Raw genomic sequence first — 12,784 nt, 5'->3', positions numbered from 1 at the left:
AGATTTGAAAGGGACTGTGTATCAACCTAACTGTAATAACTGCTTCTTCCTTTGCAATTCTTCTCCCCCTATGCCTAATACAGCTGTAGCTGCAATCCTTCATTAACAAATCTCTCTTAACAATTATAGTGTAGGAACATGAAATTCTTTCTTAGCATTTTCCTATCTGAATACACATGAAAAAAAAGAACAAAAAAACAGGGGACCTAGTTTTACCACACATAGCAAACACACATTTCAGTTAAATTCTATGGAATTGGAGAAAGATAAGGGATCATATATATTCATTCGGGTAGAGCCACTGGTCATACAAAACGTCTTTGTATTTCTTTTGACATGTCATCAGAAAATTGCCCGTGTTTGAAAACTCCATTTTCCTGACAAGTGTTCTAAACATAGCCCACCTGGCAACTGGCAAGTAAGAGAACCAAACTCAACTGACAGTCAAAAACTGAAGCAAAACGAAACAAAAGACCCCTCCAAACCCCACATTAACTAATGAATATTTCTGTAAATAGTATCACTGAGTTTAGTTTGTTCAGGTTCAGGGGGATCGTAATAAGACTTTTGTTATTTGTGCATGTTTACACGTTTGCCAGAGGCTCAAAAGAAAAAGTTTTGCAAGGTTCCTAATTCTCTGTGAAAATGTTCCACTTGCTGTCCTCCTAATCAGTATGTTCAGCCTTTCAGAGCTGAAAGAACAGCATCTGGCATAGGTGACCAATAACACAAATGACAAAGAGCACAAGAAAACAGTGAAAACCCCTGGGCAGAAAGTTAATTGTGGAAACTACTGGCGAATACTTATGAATAATGAATACATTCAACAGGTTTTAGGATAGGTTTGTGGATTGACTAGCAATGAAAAAGAGGAAGATTCATAACTGTTACTATATGTAACAACGTGTTCGACACCTCTAGTAACTCTGGTTTTGGGAAGGTTTGTGAAGTGCTGTCATGGGGCATGGGGAAACCGAGGCACAGCCTTACATGAGCTTTGGTACACTACAGAGCATTCCTGGGAAAACTGCCTGAAGGTCACTGGCTGTCACCACCTTCATGAATGTGTCAGTCTCTGCCCAATAAGCCCATTCCTTAATGACCAAAGGTGGCCCTAAAATTCATACTGGATCCTGGCAAGATAACTGTGCTGTGGAAAAGGTGTGCCAGTTACAGTAGGGGCACTGGAGAACTTGGTTTGGTCAGAAACTGTCCTTATTGGCCAGAGAAGAGGGTGACTGCTTCAAACAGCTGCCAAAAGTGGGATTAAAGCTGGCTGAAAGAGTTACCTCAGCTGACTGCCTTTACCTCATTTCCTTGGCAAAGGGGTGACTTCCAAAAGAAATGACTGTCAAGTCAGAACTGGGTATGGACCAAACTATATACCAACATGGTTGATCTTACTAGGTTGTTAACTGGCTTTAAAAAACCTCTCTCATTTAAAACCAAGCTTTAAAAACAGTGTGTACAAAGAAGCACAGCTAGCTTCCTTAGGGGGAAAGCAGAGGGAAGAGGTCAGATTCTTTGATCTTTCTAGTTGTTTCCACCTTACACACCGTTCCTACACACAGCATTTTGCTCACAGTGATATATACGACTTACAGGCAAAACAGGTCATTTAGGTCTTTTATAAGCATCTTTATACTTAGTGATACCAGCCAACTAACTGGCAGTCTTCAAATTGTAACTTACTTCATGTTCCTAACCTCATCTCCCTTGCTTTCACAGGGCATGATTCCAATTTTGAGTCACATGTTTTACCTTGATGATTCTGTTGTGTTTAAGAGAAAATAAGACCTGTTATCAAAGTGGTCCATGTAAGAGTAACTAGTGAACCTTCATCAAAGTCCTGGCTATCTCCCTTTCCTGTCAGACAGGTCCTCTGTTTCTGCAGTGAAGGCCATAGCTGGCTGCCTGTATGGGTGTTTGCACTAGGCTGATAAAGCTTGGTCTGATGTGTTAGATCAGCAATTACTCCTGGTGGCCACAGAACTACTCCATCTTTTGTGCCTGCAGGGGTGACCTGTGGCTTGCCTGATCCTGTTCTGAACATGGTGATTAGAAGCCAGGATTATTCCAGCCTTTAGGTTCATGAACATGTGCATCATTTTGGAGCACTTCTATACTATGCTGTCTCTTTGCACCACAACATTCATTACCAGTGAAAGTCCTTTAAGTTTGTTATTAGACATACTTAGGATTGTAGCAGTTAATTGGGTTAAGATACACAGAGAACTGAACAGTCGATTCAGCTGTAGGGATAGAGGACTGAGACAGAGGCCAAGAACAGAGCAGGGCTTTGGATATAAACAAACTTTAGAGACATCAGAGGTATTTCTTTAACTTTTGTTCACTAAGGAACATTTGAGATTTATGCCTGTGTTGTGCCTTACCTGCCACTTGGACTGGCAGCTGATCCCTCCCCTGAGATGTGCTGCTCTTTAAGAATCCCTCCTTTTGAAATCCCACCATTTCTGTTTCACCTCTGCTACTGGATCGTTGCCTTTTCCATTATCTTTCCTTTTCAGGTTCCCCACCAGTGGAGCTGGACGTGAGGGGTGGGGTACCTTTTTTTTGATGTTCCTTGGCCACAACAAGTGGGCCAGGAGCTCAACAACAGCGGTAACACAGTTGCGGAGCTTCCTGGGACCTGCCTCTGCTGCTCTGGACCTGGGCCTCTGCCTGTATCTGCATCATGCCTCCTGGGGTGGGTGCATTTTTCAAACTGCTTAGGTACACCAAGGTGATAGATGCCTTGTAAATACCTAAGATAGATACAGACAGAAACTGTACCATGCACAATCAGTTATGCAAAACTTCATACAATGCCAATTGCACCTATATGCTGTAGTATCACCCACCTTTTCTAGCATCTGCAGTCAACCACAGTCAAATATCTGGCACATGTATTTTTTCCTTTTGAAAAGTGATGGGAACACAGGACATTCATTCTTCCTTGGTGTCAACAGGTCTAGGCACATAGCCCTTACTGTCAGGTACTGCATATGCACATGTTTTGTTCCATCTCCTTCCCTAAATATGAGTTTGCAAGTTGAGTTTAATTCCTTTCATTAGATGCTAAATTTCCTTGTCAACAAACTGCAAGAGTCAGTTCCATAAGTAGTGCTAAACCTAAAGGGGTACTCTTTAGGTGTGCAGATTCGTTTAAACTACATAAAAACATAGAGGTGGTGTTGCTTTTATCTCATGGATTCATTTTATAATTACTTTTATTTTTAACTATAAGCAGCTTGTTTTCAGTATAAAGACCAGGAGTGATTATGTGCATAATTATAAGTTTGCATGTCTGAAAGAAAATAAGCATCTAAAAGGAGTGATTATGTGCATAATTATAAGTTTGCGTGCCTGAAAGAAAATAAGCATCTAACCCAAGCAGATGCACTTATTTACTTTGTATTCCTTCTGGATTTTTGTCACTTCCCATATTTATACGGAAGACCTGGTCCTGCTTTAGTTTGTGAAAGAATAGCTGGGAAGTAACTTGGTAAATACTTCAGGGTGAATGTTTGTGGATGGGGGAAACTATGTAAAGGACAATTTGGACAAACAGTGTGTATGGGAATCTAAATAAGGCTCTCAAAGAAGCAGATGAACTCCGGTACTAATGGGGTGGTAGCAGAATGATGAGAACCTACTGATTTCAAAAGAAAGCTTGATCAGACGACAGAAGTTCGTATGATAATGTTGCCTGTCATAGAAGCAGTTGTGCTTGATGAATTGATCTCTAGTGTCTCTGGGGGAAAGTAGGTGACTCCTATTTGCAGATGATTAAAAATGAATTTTTTAGCTATTAGCTATGCCCACTGACAACTGATGTCTTTCTTTATAGCTATTCAAGTAAGAATAGAAGTATAAATATTCATCAAAGACCAAAAGCAGGTAAAGTTTAAGCAGGCCTTCAACATACTTCTCAGCATTTAAAGACTAACCTAATGCTAAAGCACTGTTTCAGAGCAAGAATATTAAAGGTTAAGACTGAAATCCAAATTTGTTGTTTATGATCATGTTTAGAGGAAAGAAATAACATGCTCAGCCTACAGTTATGTCATGTAAATGTATAGTTAAAGAATATACAGGAATGGAATGAGCTGAGTTTTCGTTTAGACAATTAGGCTAATCCTCATAAATCTGTTACCATAAACACATTTCAATCTGGAATTCATTTCTTCCAGCCCCACCCCAAGTGAACAATTTGCAGGATTGTGTTTAAATCACAATGCCAAAATCACACATTTACCATACTGCAAACAATAGGAAGAGAGTATTACTTAAGCAGTCACCATCATATATGAGGAAATAACAAAAGTGCTTTGCAATACGCTCAAAACCATAAGCCATTTGAAATACTTTCCTTCTATGAAAATGGAGTAAAAATACTTGGATATTCTCTAAGATACTGTAAACTCTACAAAGCACATTAAAATCCAAAAAAAGGGAAAATAAGGTAAAATAAATCAGTAAAACATAAAAACTGTTTAGTGACTACAATGAATCATTTAACATTGAATATCTACAAATACTATCACATGATTTATGAAAAAGATTTGTATGTATTCACAATAAAGAACTATTAAAACTTTCTGGAAAGAAAGTCTTGTGTTTCTAGGGCTGAAAATACTTTCACATTAGTACATATAAGTCACATTTACATATGATAATCACACCATCAGAAGTAATTTTAAGGAAGGCAGAAAACTAGTATGTTCAAATTCTTTCTACAGATACAATTTTCAAGTACCAGCTCTTTAACAGTATGTTCAATTAATGAAAGAATTATACAGGCATTTAAAATGCACCTGCAATCCTGAAGCCTTACAATTCGGCCTACCTTGAAAGAGGAATGGTCATTGTCTAACAGTGGTTTCTGTTTAAGAACAAAAACAAAGCAGAGAATATAGTCAATACCCACTCCTACCCTGCAAGCCAGGTGGAATTTAAGTGGCAATTTGATGTTCTGTTTAAGAGACAGCATTTGAAAATTTGGCCTAGTCACAAAAGAAAGACAAGCAACCAAAAGAAACCAAACAGAAAGGTGAAGGACCTAAGACACTTGCAGCCTTCTCTGTTCTTACACTTAACTCTCACGCTTCCACACCGAGGGGAAAAACCAAACAAACTATGATGAATTAGCTAAAACCATTTATTTTAAATTCTGTTAGAAATTAATTAACATGGGTATGTGAACATTTGAAGGAAAAAAAAAGAGAAATAGCAGCAAAGGGAGTTTTGAGATGAGGGAGATAAGTCCTTCATCTCCCTGGCTCCTGAAAAAGAGAGAGAACACATTAAAAGTGTTGAAAAATATTCCACTGCCCTAACTGTACCATGTTGGAAAACACATGCAAGTTTTACTGCTCCTCAGGCACTCGTGATTTTCACTATGTGGTTAGATATTGAATTAATAATATCTGAGTATAGCAAGTGACACTCACATATGCCAACGTATTTAATTCCTCTGCTTCCAAATGCTACAAACCCCATGTTTTCTTTAACACTTACAATTCCTTTTCCAACTTCTTTTATACCATTGTCTTGTTTGGCTGATGCTGAAAGGTTTTGAAAACCTTTTCAACTACTGTCCTGCAGTAAAGAAAAACAAGTATCAAAAAAGGGGGCTACATACTCAAGAATAAGCTGATAAATTTGAAAGAATACTAGCTCCCACCCAGAGATTCAACTGACCTCTGCTCAGGATTCCAGTGTTTGCAAACTATTAGTTAAAGCTGCCCACCTTACCCAACATAAGGCCTGGTTTGGAGTGTTCAGTACCGAGAGTTACCTCTTAATTTAAGATTCTGTGCCAAAAGTTGCTAATCTGCACATTGCCAGGTAGGTGCCAAATTTTTTCCAGGGGAAAACATAATGTTAGCATTGTGCTCCTTGAAATATGCTGATTTTCAGTACTTTGCTCTTATAAAGTGTTTTAAAAGCATATATGTCATAGGCACAGTCCTAATCCTTTACCTTCTTACGTTGCTGTGGACTCCCCACAAGACTACAAGTCCTAAAACCTGTAACCTTGCTACATCAACAAAAACTGGGGCCCATGTTTTTTCACACATACATTTCACAAATTCCCCTCAGAGTCACTGCTTTGTGCTGGTAAAAAATGACAACTTGATGACAACCTTTATCTTATTACTACATTGCTATCTTATTAGAATTGCAAATATGTAATGCAAATCAATTACTTACAAGGATACCCTTCAAGAATTCTTCATTAATCCTGATGCCTTTTGCTCTCATCTTCTGAAATACAGTGGCTGGTGAAGATCAGAAAACCTTCTTCCTGCATAGAAGGACTGCAGATGCTGGAAACTATCAAAGGAGTTGCCGTTGTGAGTGCTGTGAAAGTTGCTTTGATGGTACTTCCATTGTTTCCTGCAGACAAATCTGCATCATCAACTTCACCACAGTGAAATAAACCCCTGATTTTTGAACTCAGACACCTTTGTGAGTGCTTTCTTCAAACACAACATAACACTGTAAGCTAATCCACTGCTTGGCATTCATTGATATGTATTTGCTCTGCAATTTCATTGTTTCAGATGCCATTAGAATGTGCCACCTTTGAAACAATGGACAACAGGAATGAGATGAAGTGTGGATGCTTATTGCAGACAGAGCTAATAATATTTCTTTTGAATGCCATCAACTGATATTTTTCTATTCAAATAGAAAGACTTGATGCCACATAACAATATCCTGTGTGGATGATAGCACAGGTATTCTGTACCTGAGAGGTGGTACTAGCATCTAACCTGTTCACAGGAGGAAACCCCTACATTTGTATTTGGTACTAGAGCCCACATCAAACCCCACAGATCAGCTTCAACACATATAGAGGGATTATCTTGATTACCACATCAAATCTACGCACAACCCCCTAGCTCACAAGTGACACTTGTGTGACACTGTCAAAGTGATATTTATTATTGCAGAAGAATAATTTATCCTGTCATTCCCATTTCACTATGAAAATTTAGCCTGCTCTAGTCTTAATTTTGTACTTTCTCTTAGAGGATTTTTATATGAGGTTTTTAAAATGAAACATTGTCCTTTTTAGCTTTCACTGGAACCCCTGAATTGCTCACTAAATCAAACCCATTTCCTGGCAGTGAAAAAGCTTAAGAGAATGAAACTTGTAAATCATGTACCTAGACATTTACAGAGCTTAGTTTATGGATGTGTTCCTTAAGTATCAACTAATCTTAATGTTCTCCATCCACAAGAAGTTATTGATGAACAAGTTGAAACAAAACCTGAAGGAAACTCCTTCAAAAACAAGTTTTTCATGAGTCACATGAACTTTTTTATGCAGAGTTAAATTTATTATTTTAAAATATTAATTTTGAAACTCTAATATTTTCTGTAGTGATGAGGAAAATGATGACCTAAAATCTTTTCTTTTAAGGTTTTAGAATATTTTCAAATCTTCGTTTTAATTTGCTGCATGAATATTTTGGTTGTTCTTCAGTATTAATGGGCTCACTACACATTACCTGGAATTCTATCTTAAGTACTGCCTCCAAAAAATTGCTGCTACAACTAACTGTTTGCTTACATGTTGCCGTAACACTCATCCAACAATTCTTGTGAATGTACAAGTCACACCTCTTCCCCCTCCCACTATCCCACAGAGTCCCCAAAGTAGTTTCCCTATTGAAAAGACATCCCTCCAAACACAGTTTGAAGTTGGATGTTCTTTCTGCAGGTTAGGCAACCACTGTAAGAAGAACATCAGTGGCGCGGATGAAGTACAGGTTACACTTTAGTAACTCCTGCTATGTGACTGCAGTCAAATGCTGATACTGCCCATGCCATACTGCTGTGAAGCCAGAGAGGTTATCACCTGTCTCTTCAGACACAAGCTTCCTGTCTTCTATCCTGAACATAGAAACCACAGCCATTGTCTTTCCCTCCTCCTATCCTCCCAAGGAACCACGACCCATCTCAAAAGACAACCGACAGAACCAGGCAAACAGAAGCACAAAAGCCATTCTTTTCATCTTAATGCCTCCCTCATCTGTGACCCAGAAAACTGAATTTTCCATTGAAGGAAGACTCTCCAGTAACAATGTAAAGATTTTTTACATGCTGCCAAAATACATTTTTCAGAAAAATACCAGTAGCAATGGGATTTATTCTGTCAGATTCTCTGAATGGAGAATGGCAAATATCACTAGCTGGAACCTTTGTTAGTGACCTGAAAGGAGGTCAGGAAAGAACAGAAAGCTAAAGAGTGGAAAAAAAAAATAATCCCAATTTTGTCCCATTTAGTGTTAAAAAGCAAAAGCTTCCCTGTTGAGAGAAGACACTGCCTACAGCTTAGCTTCCCTTTCCATGACACTGAACTTTGCTGAAGAGCAGGACACAGACTGTTCTACCAGCTACCACCCAGGGGCTCAGGGAGGTTTTAGACCCTTCCTTGGGCTGGACGCCATGAAAACGTGGAAATGACACAGTCCCTGCTCAGGAGAGCTTACAATCTAGGAGAGCAAAATGACATACAGGAGTATGGAAAAATACAGCTCAACACAAACAAACTTTGTATACATGTATATACATTTACATTTGGAAAGGCTATTCAAGTAGCACCACTATTTCTACCTGCCCCTCTGCCTAGCCATCATTACTGAGATGATTGCTTAATAGGGATCATAGGGAAAGTGGGTCTTTAGGAGAGATTTCAAGGAGAAGGATGTGGCCTTATGAATCAGTTCAGGGAGGGCACTCCATGCATACGGGACAGCGTGGAAGATGTTATACTGAAAACTTAAAATAGTGCAGAGCAGCAGTTCTCCAGGTCAAAAAATACAAGTGTTGTGTGCAAGATCCCTACTTCCTGAGACAGAGACAGTGTGGTTATGGGAGTAACATTTGGCCATTAAAGAGACAAGTGAAATCACTAACGTAGGACTACACTGAGGATACGTTACTGGCCACGGATACTCTGAGGCTGCCAGGTAGCACAGTAACTGTGAGGTGATGATATGGAAGGGTTTGGAAAAGAGTTGGATACAAAGAAGGAAAAAAAGGCAAGATGAAGGAAAGGAGACAAAAGTAAGAAATGTGGGGGACTATTTTCAAATGTAGTCTTCTGTTTGAGTTCTTAGTGTGTTTGCAATTTATTAACTAAATAACTAAAAAACATATAGAATAATTAATGTACATTTGACACCATAAAATAAACTGGACCATATGCCAACATTTACATTATGTTATTATCCTTCACTATGGAAAGGTGAGAAACAGGTTAAACAAGAGACAAAATGCTTCCCCTTACCCTTCTTCTTCCGTACTGAAGCTTGGAAATAGAAAGGGAATGAACTGTGAATCAATTCTGAAGGTAATTTTTATATGCTAAATCCTTGTCTGTCATTTTGAGCATAAACATTTTTCTTCCACCTAAGAAGTAGTCTCTCCCTGCTAGCTTCTGCTATGCATGTATCTATCAAACCACAGCAGATAAACAGCTTGGCAAAAGCACAGTTTATCAGGGATTATACTTAACTATAAGAAATTGCTCCCCTGCAGATATTAGGGACACATGTACATATTTTTTTCCTAAATGGTTTATTAAAAACAGTAAGTGGGGAAACTTATTGATAACCAGGGCTCTCGAACTATGGTAACAGGGCGTTTTCAAACCTCTGCAGACTGAAGTGGAAAGGAATCAGGAGCACATGTTATCCGCCACATTTTGGATTAACTCATTTGAAAGAGGACAATTGAGATGGTCTGCTCAGTGTTATGGAGCACAGAGTAACTAAAAGCATGTCAATAAAACCACAAGTAGAGTTCAGAGCCAGGCAAAGGAAGTGACCGTAAAGAATGCAAGATCTATCTATCTTTCTATATATTTACACAAAGATGTTGTTTAGCTTAGCCAAAAAAAAATCATACTCTGAGGGAAAACAAATAGGGAATTTCTATTTATCTGTTTCTTCTACTACATAACAGGGGACATTCACTAAAACTAAAGGCATCACGTTTAAAACCAATAAAAAAGAAATACATTTGTACACAGCACATAATTAGCCTGTGGAATTCTTTGCCACGAGACATTATTGAGACCATGAGCTTCTTTAGTTCAGAAAAAGGATTACACATAAATATTGATGAGAACATCCACAGTGTTCATCTCTACATGCTTCCTATTTAGGCTGCACATATATGTTTTGAAACAAATGCTTGTTCATTAGATAGTTTAATGGATATAAAAATGTGGGTGTTCTCATAGCTCATACAGATGTCCAATATATACACAGATACAAATAAAGATATATAAATTATATAGAAATACACACATACAATCTGTGTTTTATGTCAGAAGACAACTTTTAACTGATGATAGTGAGAACATTTTCTTTTTGGAAGCTTGGTCGGTTGTTGTGCAATTTAAGAATTCCTGTTCCTTCTGCTTTTGGTCCTTTTACAGGACCAGTATTAAAATAGGTAGACCACAGATGTTATTTATAACAGTAGTCATATTGTTTGCTAGAGTGGCAAATGTTCAGAGTATCACACAACTGGTATTTACAGGCTTGTTTAGGAAGAAGACAAATTTCTGCCATGCTCTAGTATCATTACGGCTTTGCTAGGGGACATACACTTGTGGAACATGGTTCAGGACTATTCCCCAGAATAGTGAAGTCTTGCCACTAACATTTACCCCATCTGGATAAAGATATAGATGGGAAATGTGCTTAAAGATTCAAGTATGTTCCATGGTTGCGAGCCACAAGAGCTGCAGTGCTTTCTGCCAGCCGATGAGAACAGCAGATCAAGTACTATAAACTTGAACAGGGGGTGAGAAAGCTAAAATATGATGGTCTTCACTGCAGAGGTGATGTTACAATCAGTAAGCTATTTTCCCCTAGAAGAGAGTGCTTCCTCTCTCTGCCTTAAGAACAGTATCTGCTATGTGAGATTGAAAAGTAAGAGAAATAGAAGAATATCCAAAGTGATTTGCAGAAGGGGATAATGAAGGGGGAAAATCAGTGCCCAAGTATTTCTATCCCCTTGGGAAAAGTTGTTGATAAGCCAGCAAAGTTTCACAAGCTCTCAGCACTCCGTGAAAGGAAAATAAATCAAAGCACCCAGACCCAAAACGTGGCTCCAGAAATATTATTTTACATTTTAATCCTGGAAGAAAAATTATGGAGCTGAAAGCTCTGGTCAAGTTCCTAAACTTCCTGGCACGGAAACCCCAAATTTCCTGAGATCTGTTGGAGCTAAATAATCAGAGTGTTCCATTTTGGTCTTCATTTGGTTGTTATACCATCAAGAAGACAGTAACCACTTCAGCATCTCTTCCTTGGTAAGAACTTCCCCTGAAGCTATGTGACTTGACTCACTAAAGGATGGATGGGGTCCACCTGCCCCAGAAAACATTGACTTCCAAGGGGGGAAAAAGTGGCCACAAGGCTTTGATTCCTTACAGTTAGCCTTGAGATGAGTCCATGCCAGAAAAAAATAAATGATTATAAAATGTAAGGATTTCAATCAATGTAGGGTTACATGGAATGATGGTTTTATTGTATGAGAGACTCTTCTTACTCTGCCATGAGGGACATGCTTTGTTTTTCTACCCAATTATCACTTGCTAAACACACTGGTTTAGTGTCGTAGCCATATGAAAATATGTACTGGGCTTTTCTCTTTGTATATAGGGTCCATTAACAGCATGTTATTAGCCTAGCTGCAGAAATTCTACTTTTTAATGATCTAGCAGAAGAGCACTATTACCTTCCTCACTTCTAGAAAACAAATGAAAATTCCCAAAGGATTATGCCTATCTAGAATGTGGATGATCAAGCAAAGGAACCTACAATCACATTTCTTAAACTTAGCAAATAAAAGACTGAATGCTCAATACTTTTTTATTAGCAATAGTGAGAAGAATTACGTTTATATCATGCACAGAAGTCAAAGTGATATCATAATATGCACTTTTTCAGAGCAGAGTCTAACGAAAACAAGTTGAAGTTGAAGCTGCTTTAACACTGTCAGCTTTTTAACAACAGCTTCTGGCAGCTTACCTTTATCCACTAATGAGAGGCCACAGGAATTTAAAATAAAACAATATTAGATGAACTGAAAATGTAGAAAGCAAAGCTAACAAAATATGACACGGCATTACTCTTTAGTAGATGTGTCAAACTTTGATGATGCATAAAATGTATCAACATTCTCTTGCGTAGCAGGAAAGGCACAAGTTTAAACAAAAACTCTTCATGCGAATCATGCAGAAGTTGAACTCTCCAAAGATGCAGCATTCTTAAAACCTTTTCTGCTCTATATACTGTACAAAGTGCAGTTCCTTTTAGGCAATTTAACATATATACATATATCTATTTGCATTTATTTACATTTCTATTATGCCAGCATGCTTGTGAAAAAACACTTTCTTACCAAGCTCTTCAAGCTCTGAGGTCATTGACTTAGACCGCAAGGTCAGTGCAGTGGTTGGAGCTCGCTTAGGAGGTGGTGGGGCTTTGCGTTAAACAGAAGGATACACAGTGTAAGTAAATCCACATCTCTAAAGCACTGTATTGACATACACAAGTTTATATTCCTTTAAAAGAATATGCTACATTGAATAAGGTAATAATAAATACATGCACACAGAGGAAAAAACCCTGAGATGCTTTTCATGTACTGAATTTCTATACTGTTCCTACTTTAGTGTAGGTTGCTTGACACATCAGCAAGCTTTTATGTAACAGGATACATAGAAACATTTAAAGCTAAATAACTG

At 38.2% G+C, this 12,784-nt stretch overlaps 1 protein-coding gene across 1 annotated transcript in view; it reads right to left on the bottom strand.

Moving 5' to 3' along the window:
- SHANK2 (SH3 and multiple ankyrin repeat domains 2) overlaps window positions 1–12,784 on the bottom strand; it is a gene marked incomplete at its 5' end in the record, with an annotated part of 39,362 nt that overhangs the window by 24,362 nt on the left and 2,216 nt on the right. Inside the window, 3 exons of the mRNA XM_010023875.1 lie at window positions 9,308–9,328; window positions 12,066–12,074; window positions 12,439–12,519. Of these exons, the coding sequence (XP_010022177.1) occupies window positions 9,308–9,328; window positions 12,066–12,074; window positions 12,439–12,519 (111 nt within the window). The remainder of the gene's footprint in view (window positions 1–9,307; window positions 9,329–12,065; window positions 12,075–12,438; window positions 12,520–12,784) is intronic.

Source organism: Nestor notabilis, unplaced genomic scaffold, assembly GCF_000696875.1.
Source record: "Nestor notabilis isolate BGI_N333 unplaced genomic scaffold, ASM69687v1 scaffold1411, whole genome shotgun sequence".
NCBI lineage: Eukaryota > Metazoa > Chordata > Aves > Psittaciformes > Psittacidae > Nestor > Nestor notabilis.
The sequence above is the reverse complement of the archived record's forward strand: the minus strand, read 5'-3'. Positions and strand labels throughout refer to the sequence as shown.